The sequence below is a fragment of the Oncorhynchus mykiss genome, chromosome 27 (genome assembly GCF_057628025.1).
Source record: "Oncorhynchus mykiss isolate SJ-2025 chromosome 27, ASM5762802v1, whole genome shotgun sequence".
In the NCBI taxonomy this organism is placed as follows: Eukaryota; Metazoa; Chordata; class Actinopteri; order Salmoniformes; family Salmonidae; genus Oncorhynchus; species Oncorhynchus mykiss.
Genome location: NC_143048.1, coordinates 30,642,903 through 30,663,272, shown reverse-complemented (window position 1 = coordinate 30,663,272; position 20,370 = coordinate 30,642,903). Strand labels below are relative to the sequence as shown.

The following is a 20,370-nucleotide window of genomic DNA, read 5'->3' as shown; positions in this document are numbered from 1 at the left end:
TACAAATGATTTATGCCCGGGGAGGGCTGGAATATATTATTCTGTTGCGCTGAGGGAAGATCAGAGAGAACAACTGTCCTCTTTAGACATCATCATGGAAACTCAGAAATGGTCTATCGTGGCCCTGTGTCTGCTGGGGGTTTTGGGTTCAACCACCGCCAAAGGTAAAAGATCTGCCAGACACACATTTACTCTGGATGGTCACCTGACCTGACTTAGCTCATCTCCTGCCCTTCTCATTGACTTACTTCTAGACAATCACTATGACTTTCTTCTGAGTTGTGTTTGTAATTATATTCACTCTTTTCATTGGTTTCTACGGTCCTTTCCCCTCAAACCTTCTTACTCTCTCCTTTCACAAACTAATCTCCTCTCACTCCATCATCATACTCTCTCTCTCACCTGATCTTACTCTTCGACTACTCTTCTCTCTGCTGGATCTCCTCTCACTTGTTGTAAACTTCTAAACTCTTAATTCCCTGTCTCTCTTCTCTCTCACCTCGCTACACAAGTTCTTCTGAATCTGACAAAATATTAAAGTACGAAGAAACTACTATCTGCAGTCCTAATTGAAACCCATGACAATATGTAATTGAAGCACTGTCTGTAACCTCCTATCGATAGTATATTGCTGTGGCAATCTATCTACAGTATGTTACAATAGCCTCCTATCTACAGTATGTTACGGTACTCTCCTATCTACAATATACTACTGGATCCTTCTATCTACAGTATGTTACTGTAGCCTCCTATATACAGTATATTACTGTAGCCTTCTATCTACAGTATGTTACTGTAGCCTTCTATCTAGAGTATGTTACTGTAGCCTCCTATCTACAGTATGTTACGGTACTCTCCTATCTACAGTATACTACAGTAGCCTTCTATCTACAGTATCTTACTGTAGCCTCCTATCTACAGTATGTTACTGTAGCCTTCTATCTAGAGTATGTTACTGTAGCCTCCTAGCTACAGTATGTTACTGTTGCCTCCTATCTACAGTATGTTACGGTACCCTCCTGTCTACAGTATGTTACGGTACCCTCCTATCTACAGTATGCTACTGTAGCCTCCTGTCTACAGTATGTTACTGTAGCCTCCTATCTACAGTATGTTACTGTTGCCTCATATCTACAGTATGTTACAGTAGCCTCCTATCGACAGTACGTTACAGTAGCCTCCCATCTACAGTATGGTACGGTAGCCTCCTATCTACAGTATGTTACTGTAGCATTCAATATACAGTATGTTACTGTAGCCTACTAGCTACAGTATGTTACTGTAGCCTCCTATCTACAGTATGTTCCTGTTGCCTCCTATATACAATATGTTACTGTAGCCTGCTGTCTACAATATGTTGCTCTAGCCTCCTGTCTACAGTATTTTACTGTTGCCTCCTATCTACAGTATGGTACTGTAGCCTCATATATACAATATGTTACTGTTGCTTTAGCCTCCTGTCTACAGTATGTTACTGTAGCCTCCTATCAACAGTATGTTACTGTAGCCTCCTATCTACAGTATATTACAGTAGCCTCCTATCTACATTATGTTACTGTAGCCTCCTAGCTACAGTATGTTACTGTAGCCTCCTAGCTACAGTATGTTACTGTTGCCTCCTATATATAATATGTTACTGTTGCTCTAGCCTCCTGTCTACAGTATGTTATGGTACCCTCCTGTCTACAGTATGTTACTGTTGCCTCCTATCTACAGTATGGTACTGTAGACTCATATATACAATATGTTAATGTTGCTTTAGCCTCCTGTCTACAGTATGGTACGGTAGCCTCCTATCTACAGTATGTTACTGTAGCATTCAATATACAGTATGTTCCTGTAGCCTTTTATCTACATTATGTTACTGTAGCCTCCTGTCTACAGTATGTTACTATAGCCTCATATCTACAGTATGTTACTGTTGCCTCCTATCTACAGTATGTTACTGTAGCCTCCTATATATAATATGTTACTGTAGCCTCCTGTCTACAGCATGTTTAGCTGATGAGAGAATAAAGACCAGGCAAGTGAAGTATGTAGTCGTCAGTACGTCTCTTGGAGCCTGATCAAAGATCAGTCCATAGGGTGTTCATATCTACCCCCTCTGATCTCTCTCTCTCACAGTCCATAGGGTGTTCATCTCTACCCCCTCTGATCTCTCTCTCTCTCACATTTCATAGGGTGTTCATCTCTACCCCCTCTGATCTCTCTCTCACAGTCCATAGGGTGTTCATCTCTACCCCCTCTGATCTCTCTCTCTCTCACATTTCATAGGGTGTTCATCTCTACCCCCTCTGATCTCTCTCTCACAGTCCATAGGGTGTTCATCTCTACCCCCTCTGATCTCTCTCTCACAGTCCATAGGGTGTTCATCTCTACCCCCTCTGATCTCTCTCTCTCTCACATTTCATAGGGTGTTCATCTCTACCCCCTCTGATCTCTCTCTTTCTCACATTCCATAGGGTGTTCATCTCTACCTCCTCTGATCTCTCTCTCACAGTCCATAGGGTGTTCATCTCTACCCCCTCTGATCTCTCTCTCACAGTACATAGGGTGTTCATATCTACCCCCTCTGATCTCTCTCTCTCTCACATTTCATAGGGTGTTCATCTCTACCCCCTCTGATCTCTCTCTTTCTCACATTCCATAGGATGTTCATCTCTACCTCCTCTGATCTCTATCTCACAGTCCATAGGGTGTTCATCTCTACCCCCTCTGATCTCTCTCTCACAGTCCATAGGGTGTTCATATCTACCCCCTCTGATCTCTCTCTCTCACATTTCATAGGGTGTTCATCTCTACCCCTTCTGATCTCTCTCTCTCACAGTCCATAGGGTGTTCATATCTACCCCCTCTGATCTCTCTCTCTCTCACATTTCATAGGGTGTTCATCTCTACCCCATCTGATCTCTCTCTCTCACAGTCCATAGGGTGTTCATATCTACCCCCTCTGATCTCTCTCTCTCTCACATTTCATAGGGTGTTCATCTCTACCCCCTCTGATCTCTCTCTCTCACAGTCCATAGGGTGTTCATATCTACCCCCTCTGATCTCTCTCTCTCTCACATTTCATAGGGTGTTCATCTCTACCCCCTCTGATCTCTCTCTCTCTCATATTTCATAGGGTGTTCATCTCTACCCCCTCTTATCTCTCTCTCACTCTCCATAGGGTGTTCATATCTACCCCCTCTGATCTCTCTCTCTCTCACATTTCATAGGGTGTTCATCTCTACCCCCTCTGATCTCTCTCTCTCTCACATTTCATAGGGTGTTCATCTCTACCCCCTCTGATCTCTCTTTCACTGTCCATAGGGTGTTCATATCTACCCCCTCTGATCTCTCTCTCTCTCACATTTCATAGGGTGTTCATCTCTACCCCCTCTGATCTCTCTCTCTCACTGTCCATAGGGTGTTCATATCTACCCCCTCTGATCTCTCTCTCTCTCACATTTCATAGGGTGTTCATCTCTACCCCCTCTGATCTCTCTCTCTCACAGTCCATAGGGTGTTCATATCTACCCCCTCTGATCTCTCTCTCACAGTCCATAGGGTGTTCATCTCTACCCCCTCTGATCTCTCTCTCACAGTCCATAGGGTGTTCATATCTACCCCCTCTGATCTCTCTCTCACAGTCCATAGGGTGTTCATATCTACCCCCTCTGATCTCTCTCTCACACACATACACTCTCTCAAAGTAGATTATATCAAATATTACAGAAGTTAAAACATTTTTATATTCCTGAACTGTTTGCTCTGTGTAAGTTTTGAGAGCTAGAGGAGTTCAGATAAGTGTGTTTTAGTTAAGCATGTTTTTATTAGTGTGTTTTAGATAGGTATGTTTTTGAAAAGTCTCTGTGTCTGGTCCAGTTGAGGAGGAGAACCCAGAGTTCTGGAGAGCCCAGGGTGCCAAGGCTTTGCAAGCGGCGCTGAACAGGAAGTTGAACACCAATGTGGCCAAAAACATCATGCTCTTCCTGGGTGACGGTGAGTGACCAATCACTGTCCAAACCTCACATCAGTGGTGTATTAAACGTATCCAAATCTTACATAACAAATACAATGAGTGACACTCATTCGTAACCACCTTTTCCAGCCTATTCTAATTCACCAGTTACAGTCCAGTACAACCCCAGTATGCCCTATTTCTCTGTGCCATTCCCCCCAAGGTATGGGCATTACCACCATCACAGCAGCTCGAATCCTCAAGGGCCAGATGCACAACCAGTCTGGAGAGGAGACAGTGATGACCATGGATACTTTCCCCCATGCGGGCCTCCTCAAGGTACACAAACAAACAAACAAATCTTCAAATACATACATTAACATGCATAGAGATACCCACAGAGATCACACTTTGTTTGATGTGCAGCTGCAACCATGAGTACCTCTTTCAGAGGAAGATATTGTGTCTGTTGTGTATAATGATGTATGTATGAGGTGCAAGCTCATGCGTACATATTATTCATGTGTATTCCTTTCTATCCCTTAATGTTTGCATGTACTGTCTGTCTGTGTGCAGACATACAGTGTTGACTTCCAGATCCCTGACAGTTCATCCACAGCCACAGCCTACCTGTGTGGTGTTAAGACCAACCTGAACACGGTCGGTGTGAGCGCTGCCGCTCGCAACGGAATCTGCAAGACCCAGAAGGGCAACGAGGTCTCCTCTATTCTCAAGTGGGCCAAAGATGCTGGTAGGAACCATATCTCTGTCCAACTTCCCACATCACTAGGGCCCCGACTTTGTCCTGATCCAGTTGACTTACCAGGAAAACCTTACAGACGATAACTAGGGTCCAGAGTTTTTCCTGATCCAGTTGACTTACCAGGAAAACCTTACAGACGATAACTAGGGTCCAGAGTTTTTCCTGATCCAGTTGACTTACCAGGAAAACCTTACAGACGATAACTAGGGTCCAGAGTTTTTCCTGATCCAGTTGACTTACCAGGAAAACCTTACAGACGATAACTAGGGTCCAGAGTTTTTCCTGGACACGTTATATAATCGGGTGGGTGTTAGATACCGATACAAAACATTAATAAACACAAGAGAGATAACAGTTGGCTAGATGTTCAGTTGAGTCTATAAGGACCACCTGTAGCTGTTGGCTGGAGTCTGGGCCCTCTGGCTTCTTTGGTGATCAGGTGTTGTGGCCTGGTGTAGTACTGAGCTGCTGATGGAGGCAGGAGAATGTTACCTTGACTGTTATCATGTTTCCTTATCACCAACCATAAATATTTCATAACTCCCAGCTCCACAGCCCTGACCCTTACACAGGAGGCTGATATCCCTTCAGAGACAGACGTGACCCTTACACAGGAGGCTGATATCCCTTCAGAGACAGACGTGACCCTTACACAGGAGGCTGATATCCCTACAGAGACAGACCTGACCCTTACACAGGAGGCTGATATCCCTACAGAGACAGGCCTGACCCCTACACAGGAGGCTGATATCCCTTCAGAGACAGCCCTGACCCTTACACAGGAGGCTGATATCCCTTCAGAGACAGACGTGACCCTTACACAGGAGGCTGATATCCCTACAGAGACAGGCCTGACCCCTACACAGGAGGCTGATATCCCTTCAGAGACAGCCCTGACCCCTACACAGGAGGCTGATATCCCTACAGAGACAGGCCTGACCCCTACACAGGAGGCTGATATCCCTTCAGAGACAGCCCTGACCCCTACACAGGAGGCTGATATCCCTTCAGAGAGAGAGATTAAAAGCAACCATGTGTTTGATAGAGAGAACAACATAGAAAGCGCTTTCAGCAGCAGTAAAACTGATGAATTACTTGCTATGAGCATAATAACTGTAAGTATTCTAATTTCAATGCCGAATAATGTGATATCTGACACAAAAACACAGCCACATGGCTATATCACACATAAAAAATACAGTAAGTATTCAAAACCAAGGGTGATTATTTTGAGAGTGGACAAGGTTTGACGGAAAACTTTCCTCTGACCCTCTCCCTCCCTCCTTACTTTCTGACCTCCTCCTCTCCCTCCCTCCTTTCTGACTTCCTCCTCTCCCTCCCTCCTTCCTTTCTGACCTCCTCCTCTCCCTCCTTCCTTTCTGACTTCCTCCTCTCCCTCCCTCCTTCCTTTCTGACTTCCTCCTCTCCCTCCCTTCTTCCTTTCTGACTTCCTCCTCTCCCTCCCTCCTTCCTTTCTGACTTCCTCCTCTCCCTCCTTCCTTTCTGACTTCCTCCTCTCCCTCCCTCCTTCCTTTCTGACTTCCTCCTCTCCCTCCCTCCTTCCTTTCTGACTTCCTCCTCTCCCTCCCTCCTTCCTTTCTGACTTCCTCCTCTCCCTCCCTCTCTCCTTTCTGACTTCCTCCTCTCCCTCCTTCTTTCCTCACCTCTCACTCTTCCTCCTTCATTCCCTCCTAGGTAAATCGGTTGGCATCGTCACAACAACGCGGGTCCAGCATGCAACTCCTGCCACAACCTATGCCCACAGTGCCAGCAGGAAGTGGTACAGCGATGCAGACATGCCCGCCTCTGCCAAGAAAGAAGGATGCACAGACATTGCCTCTCAGCTCCTAAAAAACACTGACATTGATGTGAGCAGCCAAAACCCCTCTATTGACCCAGAGAGTTAGTGTTATTCATGACCTCTCAACTCCTCTATTGACCCAGAGAGTTAGTGATATTCATGACCTCTCTGCACCTCTATTGACCCAGAGAGTTAGTGATATTCATGACCTCTCTGCACCTCTATTGACCCAGAGAGTTAGTGATATTCATGACCTCTCTGCACCTCTATTGACCCAGAGATGTATTGTTATTCATGACCTCTCAACTCCTCTATTGACCCAGAGAGTTAGTGATATTCATGACCTCTCAACTCCTCTATTGACCCAGAGATGTAGTGTTATTCATGACCTCTCAACTCCTCTATTGACCCAGAGAGTTAGTGATATTCATGACCTCTCAACTCCTCTATTGACCCAGAGAGTTAGTGATATTCATGACCTCTCAACTCCTCTATTGACCCAGAGAGTTAGTGTTATTCATGACCTCTAAACTCCTCTATTGACCCAGAGAGTTAGTGATATTCATGACCTCTCAACTCCTCTATTGACCCAGAGAGTTAGTGATATTCATGACCTCTCTGCACCTCTATTGACCCAGAGAGTTAGTGATATTCATGACCTCTCAACTCCTCTATTGACCCAGAGAGTTAGTGATATTCATGACCTCTCAACTCCTCTATTGACCCAGAGAGTTAGTGATATTCATGACCTCTCTGCACCTCTATTGACCCAGAGAGGTAGTGTTATTCATGACCTCTCAACTCCTCTATTGACCCAGAGATGTAGTGTTATTCATGACCTCTAAACTCCTCTATTGACCCAGAGAGTTAGTGATATTCATGACCTCTCAACTCCTCTATTGACCCAGAGAGTTAGTGATATTCATGACCTCTCTGCACCTCTATTGACCCAGAGAGTTAGTGATATTCATGACCTCTCTGCACCTCTATTGACCCAGAGAGGTAGTGTTATTCATGATCTCTCAACTCCTCTATTGACCCAGAGAGTTAGTGATATTCATGACCTCTCTGCACCTCTATTGACCCAGAGAGTTAGTGATATTCATGACCTCTCTGCACCTCTATTGACCCAGAGAGTTAGTGATATTCATGACCTCTCTGCACCTCTATTGACCCAGAGAGGTAGTGTTATTCATGATCTCTCAGCACCTCTATTGACCCAGAGATGTATTGTTATTCATGACCTCTCAACTCCTCTATTGACCCAGAGAGGTAGTGTTATTCATGACCTCTCAACTCCTCTATTGACCCAGAGAGTTAGTGATATTCATGACCTCTCAACTCCTCTATTGACCCAGAGATGTATTGTTATTCATGACCTCTCTGCACCTCTATTGACCCAGAGAGGTAGTGTTATTCAGTAGTCATTGATGAAGGTGAGCCTGAGAGGTCAAGTCTGAAGGTCAAATCTGTGGTGAATCTGGTTGGGGGCAAGCTGATTGCCTCAGTTGTTATTGTTATTCAATACAAACCCTGACCATGAACATGAATGATGTGTCCGTCTCCAGGTGATCATCGGCGGGGGGAGGAAGTACATGACCCCTAAGGGCACCTGGGACCCAGAGTACCCCCGAGACCTGGCCTCCAGTGGCAAGAGACAGGACGGACGCCACCTCATCTCTGACTGGCAGAAGATGAAAGTCGGAAAGGTAAAGAGAGAAAAAAAACTATGGAACAACAAATTGACACACAACATTGGTTACATTCAGCCACAAAATGGCCCAAAGACGTGTATTCAGACTGCCCATATCTCTCTCTCTCTCTCTCTCTCTCTCTCTCTTTCTCTCTCTCGCTCTCTCTCTCTCTCTCTCTCTCTCTCTCTCTCTCTCTCTCTCTCTCTCTTTCGCTTTCGCTTTCTCTTTCTCTCTCTCTCTTTCTCTTCCTCTCTTTCTCTCTCTTTGTCTGTCTGTCTCTCTCTCTTTCTCTTTCTCTTTCTTTCTTTCTTTCTTTCTTTCTCTCTCTCTCTCTTTCTCTCTCTCTCTCTCTCTCTCTCTCTCTCTTTCTCTGTCTGTCTGTCTGTCTGTCTCTCTCTCTCCGTCCATCCGTCCGTCCGTCTGTCTGTCTGACAGGTGGCTCGTTACGTGTGGAACAGGACTGACTTTGACGCTGTGGACCCTGACACCACTGACTACCTTATGGGTAAAGGATTGTAGTATTCTGTCAATTTTTCTGTATATTCTGGAAAGCTGAGTATTTGAAGGTCACGGCCAACATTACTGCTGATTCTTACTGTATATCAATAGACACGGGGGTGTCCTTGGTTTTTTCACTTTCTTACACTTTGAGATAGAGTTCCTCATCCTGCCTTACCTGTTCCTACATCCCTTAGCCTACATATATGTATTGTGAATATTGACTAAGCTAAAACTGACCCATTTTATCATACATTTACACGGGCTGAAGCGCATTGAGTACACTCTACCTGCTCTACAACTTTCTTTTCTTACCTGATCAACCCTGTTCCCTGCAGCCCTGTTTGAGCCTGGAGACCTGCGCTTTGATGTGGAGAGAGACCCCACCATGGACCCTTCCATCGCTGAGACCACAGAAAAGGCCATCCGCATCCTCAGCAAAAACCCCAAGGGATTCTTCCTCCTGGTAGAAGGTGAGCAAAGGGTTAACCAAGCTGTCAGTCAATGAATCCATCCATCAAACCAATTCCAACAAGTTCCTCCTTAACATAGGTGCACGGTTGTTTGTTAAAATACAATCAATCTATTGATTGAATAATCACACCACTTGCTTATATTACTGAACACCAACATGCATTGGTTTCAAAGTGTGTGTGTTGCCGTATTTCTGGATCTTGAGTCAATACAGAGGTTAGTTAGTTGCTGTTCTAATGCGTGCCTCTCAGCAAGACGGTTAGGGACTGCAGTGCTCTACATATATCTGCAGACTGTAGTAGGATCTGCATGTAGTACCTGCATGTGTTTGCTGCAGTGTGAGGAGAGGCAACATTATGTTGGAAAGGGGGATACCTAGTCAGTTGTACAAGTGAATGCCTTCAACTGAAATGTGTCTTTTGCATTTAACCCAACCCCTCAGAGAGGTGCGGGGCCTTATACGACACATTACTGTTCCACAGCGGTGGCTCTTGGGCCCAGGCCCTCAGGAGCCAGTGGTTCCTTGTCCCTTACACACAGACCTAGGTTCAGCTTACCTTCCCCCAATCTTAACCTTAAATCATTAGAGATGACACCAAAATACTGAGCTTAGATCAGTGTTTATGGGTAACTTCATCCTTCTCTTTCTCTCTGTGTGTGTCAGGTGGACGTATCGACCAGGGCCACCATGCCAGCAGAGCCTCCATGGCGTTGCACGAGACGGTTGCCTTTGACAATGCTGTCGCCAAGGGCCTGGAGCTGACCAATGAGGAGGAGACTCTCACCCTGGTGACAGCTGACCACTCCCACGCCTTCACCTTCAATGGATACCCCTTTAGAGGGCAAAGCATTCTGGGTAAGCAACGACCTCACAGAAACAACTTTCTACATGGATTATGGTTTCTGTTTTCCCCATACAGTTAGAGTTGGTTATTTTAGTAATCATTCTGATTATGGGGCTTTTTCACGACAGTGTTTTTATAGTTAAAGGAATGTTTGGGCAACTTTTTTTGGTGGTTCCATGATTAGAAGTTTGGGTCAGGTCATGCTAAATTGATGAAACTACCAATAGTCATGTTGAATTGGTTTAGTAATGCTCTTATGTAGTGAAGCAGTAAGAATCTCTCCCCTTTTACACACACATCCCTCCTCTGTGGACAGGACATCCTCATTCTGCCACCTCTCCCCCCACCTTCCTGCTCTGCCTCCCCCTTCCCCAAGGTGTCACTCCTCACAGCTGTGATGACATCAGAGGTGGTGGTGTGCTCCACTAGGCGGCCTCAGCCGTCGTCTGGGAGACGCCACTGGCACTTTGACATTTCCTCTCCCCTGCAATTACAGAGGAAAACAAACAGCTTAGATCACTCCCTAACCTCCCCTCTCTGCCTCTATCCCCCTCCCCTCTCTGCCTCTCTCTCCTTCCCCTCTCTACCTCTCTCCCCCTCCCCTCTCTGCCTCTCTCTCCCTCCTCTCTCTACCTCTCTCTCCCCTCTCTGCCTCTTTCCCTCCCCTTTCTGCCTCTCTCCCCTCTCTGCCTCTCTCTCCCTCCTCTCTCTACCTCTCTCTCCCCTCTCTGCCTCTTTCCCTCCCCTTTCTGCCTCTCTCTCCCTCCCTTCTCTGCCTCTCTCTCCCTCCCTCCCTTCTCTGCCTCTCTCTCCCTCCCTCCCTTCTCTGCCTCTCTCTCCTTCCCCTCTCTACCTCTCTGCCTCTCTCTCCCTCCTCTCTCTGCCTCTCTCTCCCTCCTCTCTCTAACCTCTCTCCCTCCCCTCTCTGCCTCTCTCCCCTCTCTGCCTCTTTCCCTCCCCTTTCTGCCTCTCTCTCCCCCCCCTCTCTGCCTCTCTCTCCCTCCCCTCTCTGCCTCTTTCTCCCTCCCTCCCTTCTCTGCCTCTCTCTCCCTCCCTCCCTTCTCTGCCTCTCTCTCCCTCCCTCCCTTCTCTGCCTCTCTCTCCCTCCCTCCCTTCTCTGCCTCTTTCTCCCTCCCTCCCTTCTCTGCCTCTTTCTCCCTCCCACCCCGTTCTGCCTCTCCCTCCCTCTATTGCTCCTTCCAAGAAGCTCTTCAGCGTTCAGGCCTCCCTTCCTCTCCATTCCCCACCACCCTCCTTCTGCCTTCCCTCTCTCTCTCTCTCTCTCTCTTTCTCTCTCTCTCTCTCTCTCTCTCTCTCTCTCTCTCTCTCTCTCTCTCTCTCTCTCTCTCTCTCTCTCTCTCTCGGTGATTGATGCAGTAGTGAAACACTGAGCAGTTCATCAGTAGGGTCTGGAAAGTCTAATATCTCATCTGTCTGGAGACAACTTGCTTGACCCCTAGCTCTTTTGGGACACACACCTACTCTCTTACTATGTGTGTAAGACCTTTACATTGTGATTCATCCCACTGTGTGCCTCTCTCACAGGGAAATCTCCTCTGTATGGGAAGGATATGCTGCCTTACACAACCCTGATGTACGGAAACGGCCCTGGATACAAAGTCGTAGACAACAAGCGCCCTGACATCGGTAAAGTGGATACACGTAAGAAACCAAAACTCTGGTCTTCACCTGTAGCTTTCCTCTCTGTACACTCCTTCCTTGTCCTGTAGCTCTCCTCTCTGTACTCTCCTCCTTGTCCTGTAGCTCTCCTCTCTGTACTCTCCTCCCTTGTCCTGTAGCTTTCCTCTCTGTACTCTCCTCCCTTGTCCTGTAGCTTTCCTCTCTGTTCTCTCCTCCCTTCACCTGTAGCTTTCCTCTCTGTACTCTCCTACCTTCACCTGTAGCTTTCCTCTCTGTTCTCTCCTCCCTTGTCCTGTAGCTCTCCTCTCTGTACTCTCCTACCTTCACCTGTAGCTTTCCTCTCTGTTCTCTCCTCCCTTGTCCTGTAGCTCTCCTCTCTGTTCTCTCCTCCCTTGTCCTGTAGCTTTCCTCTCTGTTCTCTCCTCCCTTCACCTGTAGCTTTCCTCTCTGTTCTCTCCTCCCTTGTCCTGTAGCTTTCCTCTCTGTTCTCTCCTCCCTTGTCCTGTAGCTTTCCTCTCTTTCTCTCCTCCCTTGTCCTGTAGCTTTCCTCTCTGTACACTCCTTCCTTGTCCTGTAGCTTTCCTCTCTTTCTCTCCTCCCTTGTCCTGTAGCTTTCCTCTCTGTACACTCCTTCCTTGTCCTGTGGCTTTCCTCTCTTTCTCTCCTCCCTTGTCCTGTAGCTTTCCTCTCTGTTCTCTCCTCCCTTCACCTGTAGCTTTCCTCTCTGTTCTCTCCTCCCTTGTCCTGTAGCTTTCCTCTCTGTTCTCTCCTCCCTTGTCCTGTAGCTTTCCTCTCTTTCTCTCCTCCCTTGTCCTGTAGCTTTCCTCTCTGTACACTCCTTCCTTGTCCTGTGGCTTTCTTCTCTTTCTCTCCTCCCTTGTCCTGTAGCTTTCCTCTCTGTTCTCTCCTCCCTTGTCCTGTAGCTTTCCTCTCTGTTCTCTCCTCCCTTGTCCTGTAGCTTTCCTCTCTTTCTCTCCTCCCTTGTCCTGTAGCTTTCCTCTCTGTACACTCCTTCCTTGTCCTGTAGCTTTCCTCTCTTTCTCTCCTCCCTTGTCCTGTAGCTTTCCTCTCTGTACACTCCTTCCTTGTCCTGTAGCTTTCCTCTCTGTTCTCTCCTCCCTTCACCTGTAGCTTTCCTCTCTTTCTCTCCGCCCTTGTCCTGTAGCTTTCCTCTCTGTACACTCCTTCCTTGTCCTGTAGCTTTCCTCTCTTTCTCTCCTCCCTTGTCCTGTAGCTTTCCTCTCTGTACACTCATTCCTTGTCCTGTAGCTTTCCTCTCTGTTCTCTCCTCCCTTCACCTGTAGATTTCCTCTCTGTTCTCTCCTCCCTTGTCCTGTAGCTTTCCTCTCTGTTCTCTCCTCCCTTGTCCTGTAGCTTTCCTCTCTTTCTCTCCTCCCTTGTCCTGTAGCTTTCCTCTCTGTACACTCCTTCCTTGTCCTGTGGCTTTCCTCTCTGTACACTCCTTCCTTGTCCTGTAGCTTTCCTCTCTGTTCTCTCCTCCCTTGTCCTGTAGCTTTCCTCTCTTTCTCTCCTCCCTTGTCCTGTAGCTTTCCTCTCTGTTCTCTCCTCCCTTGTCCTGTAGCTTTCCTCTCTTTCTCTCCTCCCTTGTCCTGTAGCTTTCCTCTCTGTACTCTCCTCCCTTGTCCTGTAGCTTTCCTCTCTGTTCTCTCCTCCCTTGTCCTGTAGCTTTCCTCTCTTTCTCTCCTCCCTTGTCCTGTAGCTTTCCTCTCTGTACACTCCTTCCTTGTCCTGTGGCTTTCCTCTCTGTACACTCCTTCCTTGTCCTGTAGCTTTCCTCTCTGTTCTCTCCTCCCTTGTCCTGTAGCTTTCCTCTCTTTCTCTCCTCCCTTGTCCTGTAGCTTTCCTCTCTGTACACTCCTTCCTTGTCCTGTGGCCTTCTTGATAAATATCACTCCTGCAGAATGTTTATCTCTCCAGTCCATATTCACATATTTATTCACCTTGGTCAGAGTCGAAGGACTACGTGCAGCTGTCTGCGGTGCCCCTGGACACTGAGACCCATGGTGGGGAAGATGTGGCAGTGCTGGCCCGCGGCCCCATGGCCCACCTCTTCCACGGGGTCCAGGAGCAGAGTTACCTGGCCCATGCCATGGCCTATGCTGGCTGTGTGGGACGGGACCTCAGGCACTGTGAAAGTAGACCTCAACACACCAATACCAAGAGGATCCTCGTCAGTGCTACTGAGGATGATAGGAACAGTGCACCATCCCAGGTATCCTCCATCTCTCTGGTTACTGCCCTACTGGCTGCCGTGCTGCACTGAGAGACTGGTGGAGGTGGAGAAGAGGGAGGGACAGAAAGAGAGAATGAAAGAGGTCCATTTGTTTTGCTACTCCTCTTCAACAAAAAAGTGCTCTGTGCCAAAATGATTTTGTCAAATTATGTAAATTATGACAATACTCCTGATTTGTATATGTTTATATTTAAATAAATCATATATTTGTCGCTAATAAAAAAGTATATGGACTAGAAGATGACCGTTCTGCCAACTTTGTCTTAATTTCAGCTCTGAGTCAATAATAATACATTGGTTAGTCAGAGAAAAGTGCTGTAGGCCTATTTAGCAGTGTGAGGAAACCATAGAAGGATTAGGATTGGGGAATGACTAGTTCCCTCCTGGCGGCCAAAGCCGTTTGATCTCCTATTCTAATATCTGCGTCGCTAATTGAGGATCGAGGCCTGCAAGTGTTTGATGACATTACTACAGCAGGCCAATAATAATGCACAATATTTAAAGATCACATATTTCCGTCCCATAATGTCAGATTATTGTAATCATTGTGTACAGCTGTCGCAGAGTTTGGCTATTACGAGTGACCGGGTCCTCCTTGCACCCAATTGTCTCTTTTTAAAAAAAGCATCAGGTAATTTCCTTGTAGTTGTAGACACCCTTAAAACTATTGCCATTGTATTTATGTGTAATTGTATAATCCACTATTCGCGTAGGCTACTTGTCGAGCAAATAAGAGGACCACAATGGAAATAATCTGTAGATTTCTTGTGTGTTTTGTGAAGTCGATACGCCATCCTTTCCTATTGTAATGATCCAACTGCTATCTCAGCCAAGCCTTGCCAGTTCTTTGAGCATATTACAATAGTCAGTTGGATCCTTGAGCTATTAATTGATTTGCAGTATAGCCTAAGCAAATATATCTTGTGCGTCTGGTTTCAAGCCGCATCATTCCGCTGCACCGCGCAACATGCCTTTTCTCGACTCAGGTGTTGTTACACAATACCGTCTTTTGGTGCCGCTAGAACACAAGGGAAACAGCTCTGCGGCATGTTGTGTGTGATATACAGGTTGCTGCAAATTTGAAATGTTGCGAAATCGAGACAGATTGCGCAACGGTGGGTGTATGGTATTGGACAGGTAGGACAATATTTATCATGAACGGTAGAAGCGGTAAAAAAAACACGAGCTTCTACATTTAAAAAATGAGGGGGTTCAACAAGGGTCCTTCTAACGTCCTCAAAGTTTCCTGAAGAACCTTAGGGTTCTTGGCACTGAAATATTGCCACAAAATATTCTTCCAAGAACCCCATAGGAGGTGGGGTTAATCGAGGAACCTCTTTAGTTATTGGGGGTTCTTGCAGGAACCTAACTGACCAGCTTAAACAGTTTGAATTTGATAAGACAGCAGGTGCAGGCACTTAACTGAAAAATGTAAAGATCTCCTAAATGTAAGATAAGGTTTCTCCTTTTATGATTATACCATCGATCTTTTCATATTTATGCAAATAGCTGTGTTATTTCACACTTTCTCCCTTTTTAGAAAGTCTGAAAATGGCCAATTCAATTGATAGGAATCAACAAAGAGGTAAGAATATGTTAAAGCTGCATTGGGTGCAGATTACTGAATGGCTGGCTCACTTATTTGCATGTGTCTGCAGGTATACTGACCAGGAGGCACACAAAGGTATATATCATTGGTATTGGTTTGTCTCATAATGATATACAGATCACATGTATCATCTACAAATAATTTGAATTAATCTAAAACCTTATAGGACTCTGTCACAGCAGCCTCTGTCAATGAAGATCCCAGAGGCATCTACATTATGGACGAGGTATGAAAATCGTTGTCAAAAGTGACCTGCACTGCAAAATCATGCACTGCAAAATCATGCACTGCAAAATCATGCACTGCAAAATCATGCACTGCAAAATCATGCACTGCAAAATCACGCACTGCAAAATCATGCACTGCAAAATCATGCACTGCAAAATCATTCTGGCTATGGATAACCGACAAAGGCCATCAACACGCCAGAGGACATACGTATTGGACTTGGGGCTGGGAGGGTACCTGTTTTTTTAAATGCTGCTTTGCCTCTAAAATCAACAAGGACAACTAAAAGATTGTGTTATTGTTGTTATTTTTGCTGATTATTACTAATAAAAATGAACACCAAAACATTATTTGTGGAACCATTAATGGTGGTTTTAAAGGGTTCTTGAAGAACTTATAGGGGTTCCCCCACAGTTTCAAAAACTCCTCAAGCAACCTTTTATTTTTAGTATGTCTGTCTATCGTGCTGCGTAGGTCTGAACAGCCGTGATCTCATCATATGAATAGGCCTACTTTGGCCTATTTTATTACATTAAAGCCTTATTCTAAAATTGATTAAACATGTTCTTTAGCCTAATCAATCTACACACAATACCACATAATGACAAAGCAAAAAAACTTTTTTTTAAATGTTTGGAAACTGAAATATCACATTTACATAAGTATTCAGACCCTTTACTAAGAACTTTGTTGAAGCACCTTTTGCAGCGATTACAGCCTCAAGTCTTCTTGGGTGTGATGCTACAAGCTTGGCACACCTGTATTTGGGGAGTTCCTCGCATTCTTCTATGCAGATCCTCTCAAGCTCTGTGAGGTTGGATGGGGAGCGTCACTGCATAGCTATTTTCAGGTCTCTCCAGAGATGTTCGATTGGTACAAGTCCAGGATCTGGCTGGGCCACTCAAGGACATTCAGAGACTTGTCCCGAAGCCACTCCTGCGTTGTCTTGGCTGTGTGCTTAGCGTCGTTGTCCTGTTGGAAGGTGAACCTTCGTCCCAGTCTGAGGTCCAGAGCACTCTGGAGCAGGTTGTCATCAAAGATCTCTCTGTACTTTGCTCCGTTCCATCTTTGCCTCGATCCTGACTTGTCTCCCAGTCCCTGCCACTGAAAAACATCCCCACAGCATGATGCTGCCAACACCATGCTTCACTGTAGGAATGGTGCCAGGTTTCCTCCAGACGTGACACATGGCATTCAGGCCAAAGAGTTCAATCTTGGTTTCATCAGACCAGATAGTTTTGTTTCTCATGGTCTGAGAGTCTTTAGGTGCCTTTAGGCAAACTCCAAGCAGGCTGTCATGTGCCTTTTACTGAGGAGTGGCTTCCATCTGGCCACTACCATAAAGGCCTGATTGGTGGAGTGCTGAAGAGATGGTTGTCTTTCTGGAAGATTCTCCCCTCTCCACAGAAGAACTCTGGAGCTCTGTCAGAGTGACCATCAGGTTCTTGGACACTTCTCTGACCAAGGCCCTTCTCCCCTGATTGCTCACTTTGGCCGGGCGGCCAGCTCTAGGAAGAGTCTTGGTGGTTCCAAATTTCTTCCATTTAAGAATGATGGAGACTACTGTGTTCTTGGGGACCTTCAATGCTGCAGAAATGCTTTTGTACCCTTCCTCAGATCTGTGCCTCAACACAATCCTGTCTCGGTGCTCTACGGACAATTCCTTCGACCTCATGGTTTGAATTTACCACAGGTGGACTCCAATCAAGTTGTAGAAACATCTCAAGGATGATAAATGGAAACAGGATGCACCTGAGCTCAATTTGAGTCTCATAGCAAAGGGTCTGAATACTTATGTAAATAATAAGGTATTTCTGTTGTTGTTTTTAAATAGATTTGCAAAAATTTCCAAAAACCTGTTTTCGCTTTGTCATAATGGGGTATCGTGTGTAGATTGATGAGGATTTTTACATTTTCAAAATAAGGCTGTCACGTAACAAAATGTGAAAAAAGTCAAGGGGTCTGAATACTTCCCGAATGCACTTTAGCTAGCCACAGATGGAATCTGAGTATGTAGACCTATTTTGGCGGCTCTTAGCTCAATCCCACCGGTCCACATTTGAACTACAGCAGCATCGCATTGGCCACCCATAGTGACTCTGAGACACGTTTCCCCTGGCTAGAGTTAGTGATTTGTATAAATGACCCCAAATGTTTCATCGCTCGCAGGGTCGAGAAGGGCAGAGGTAGACCATCACAGCGCAATGCCTAATTAGGCCAGCCATGCACCTGCTGCTGTTGTTGTAGCCATCCTGATTCATCTATTAGACCCCCTCCAGCAAAGCTTTCCAAACGCCCCTGCAAATGGTGTGTGTCTGTGCGTGAGAGAGGAAGAAGATAAAATTAGTAGGCCCTATATTAGAGTGACAGAGCGAAAGACCATTACTGTGTCCTCCCTTCCTGCCATGCATGACGTCTCACATCAATACTTCTGTCCAATAGAATATAATACCACATATGGAGTTTCCTCATTACTCAGGCCAGGCCTGATTAAATCACTGGCCTTACAAATGGCGTGGGCCTGTTACTTCACGCTAACCTCTGTCCATGGTCCTGAAATAGTCCCGATTCAAAGGTTATGGAGCCTCAATGCCTTATTTTCTAATTTCCATTGAAACACCACGCATTTAGGGTACTTTTACTTGGTATTTTCCACCCCATTAGATCCCTGGTCAGAGCTGCACGTTACAGCCTTATTCTAATATGTATTAAATCATTTGTCCCTCTCATCAATATACACGCAGTACTAATGACAAAGCAAAAACAGTTTTTTGAAATGGTTGCAAATGTTTATATATATATATCAATAAATATATATATATATATATATATATATATATATATATATATATATATATAAATATAAAAAAACTGACCCTTCAGACCCTTTACTAAGTACTTTGTTGAAGCACCTTTGGCAGCAATTACAGCCTTGAGTCTTCTTGGGTATGACGCTACAAGCTTGGCACACCTGTATTTGGGGAGTTTCTCGTATTCTTCTCTGCAGATCCTCTCAAGGTCTGTCAGGTTAGATGGGGAGCGTTGCTGCATAGCTATCTTCATGTCTCTCCAGAGATGTTCAATTGGGTACAAGTCCAGGCTCTGGCTGGGCCACTCAAGGACATTCAGAGACTTGTCCCAAAGCCACTGCTGCGTTGTCTTGGCTGTGTGCTTAGGGTCGTTGTCCTGTTGGAAGGGGAACCTTTGCACCAGTCTGAGGTCCTGAGTGGTCTAGAGCACGTTGCCATCAAAGATCTCTCTGTAGTTTGCTCTGATCATCTTTCCCTCAATCCTGACTTGTCTCCCAGTCCCTGACGCTGACAAACATCCCCACAGCACAATGCTGCCACCACCATGCTTTACCGTAGGGATGGTGCCAGGTTTCCTCCAGACGTGACACTTGGCTTTCAGGCCAAAGAGTTCAATCTTTGCTTCATCAGACCAGAGAATCTTGTTTCTCATGGTCTGAGAGTCCATTAGGTGCCTTTTGGCAAACTCCAATTGGGCTGTCATGTGCCTTTTACTGAGGAGTGGCTTCCATCTGGCCACTCTACCATAAAGGCCTGATTGGTGGAGTGATGCAGAGATGGTTGTCCTTCTGGAAGGTTCTCCCCTCTCCACAGAGGAAATCTGGAGCTCTGTCAGAGTGACCATTGGCTGCTTGGTCACTTCTTTGACCAAAGCCCTTCTCCCTTGATTACTCAGTTTGGCCAGGCGGGCCAGCTCTAGGAAGAGCCTTGGTTTTAAAAATTATGGAGGCCACTGTGTTCTGCAGAAATGTTTTGGTACCCTTCCCCAGATATGTGCCTCGACACAATCCTGTCTCTGTGCAATTCCTTTCACCTCATGGCTTGGTTTTTGCTCTGACAGGCACTGTCAACTGTGGTACCTTATATAGACAGGTGTGTGCCTTTACAAATAATGTCTAATCAATTGAATTTACCACAGGTGGACTCCAATCAAGTTGAAGAAACATCTCAAGGATCAATGGAAACAGGATGCACCTCTGCCCAATTTCAAGTCTAATAGCAAAAGGTCTGAATACAAACAGTACGGGTCAAAAGTTTTTAAACACCTACTCATTCAAGGGTTTTCTTTATTTGTACTATTTTCTACATTGTAGAATAATAGTGAAGACATCAAAAGTATGAAATAACACATATGGAATCATGTAGTAACCAAAAAAGTGTTCAGATATTAGATTCTTCTAAGTAGACAACCTTTGCACACTCCAAACTTTTGACTGGTACTGTATATAAATAAGGTATTTATGTTTTTTTTTATTTTTAACACATTTGCAACAAAAACCCTTTGCTTTGTCATTATGGCGTATTGTGTGTAGATTGATGAGGATTTGTTTATTTAATCAATTTTAGAATAAGGCTGTAAAGTAACACAATGTGGAAAAAGTCAAGGGGTCTGAATTCTTTCCGAATGCACTGTACATCCCGTTGCCGAGTATAAAACAAGGCTAAGTAGGGTCTATAGGCTAGGCAATAAAGCCCCAATAAAGCCCTTTCTGGGGAGTTTTTCCCAGCCAAGAGCTTCTACATCTGCGTTGCTCTCTGGGGTTTTAGGTACGGTTTCTGTATAAGCACTTGGTGACAACTGCTGTTGTAA

General features: G+C 45.6%; 1 protein-coding gene across 2 annotated transcripts; it reads left to right on the top strand.

The window, feature by feature from the left end:
* Positions 1–3: 3 nt before the first annotated feature.
* On the top strand, positions 4–14,157 carry alp3 (alkaline phosphatase 3). 2 transcript variants are annotated; one of them, XM_036965693.2, is made up of 11 exons: positions 4–164; positions 3,868–3,984; positions 4,167–4,282; positions 4,520–4,694; positions 6,402–6,574; positions 8,076–8,216; positions 8,637–8,706; positions 9,038–9,172; positions 9,838–10,029; positions 11,564–11,665; positions 13,630–14,157. In XM_036965693.2, exons 1-11 carry the CDS (start codon positions 95–97, stop codon positions 13,941–13,943), a joined length of 1,605 nt encoding a protein of 534 aa, XP_036821588.1. In that variant the 5' UTR covers positions 4–94; the 3' UTR covers positions 13,944–14,157. The 2 variants fall into 2 exon arrangements, with proteins under 2 accessions (XP_036821588.1, XP_036821587.1); XM_036965692.2 differs by having other exon boundaries at positions 11,564–11,680.
* The last annotated feature ends 6,213 nt before the right edge of the window (positions 14,158–20,370 follow it).

Coding starts and splice junctions, on each gene's coding strand:
- alp3 (XM_036965692.2), top strand. CDS start 95: ATGGAAACTCAGAAATGGTCTATCGTGGCCCTGTGTCTGCTGGGGGTT. Junction 4,283..4,519: donor CCCATGCGGGCCTCCTCAAG/GTACACAAACAA, acceptor GTCTGTGTGCAG/ACATACAGTGTTGACTTCCA. Junction 11,681..13,629: donor CATCGGTAAAGTGGATACAC/GTAAGAAACCAA, acceptor CACCTTGGTCAG/AGTCGAAGGACTACGTGCAG.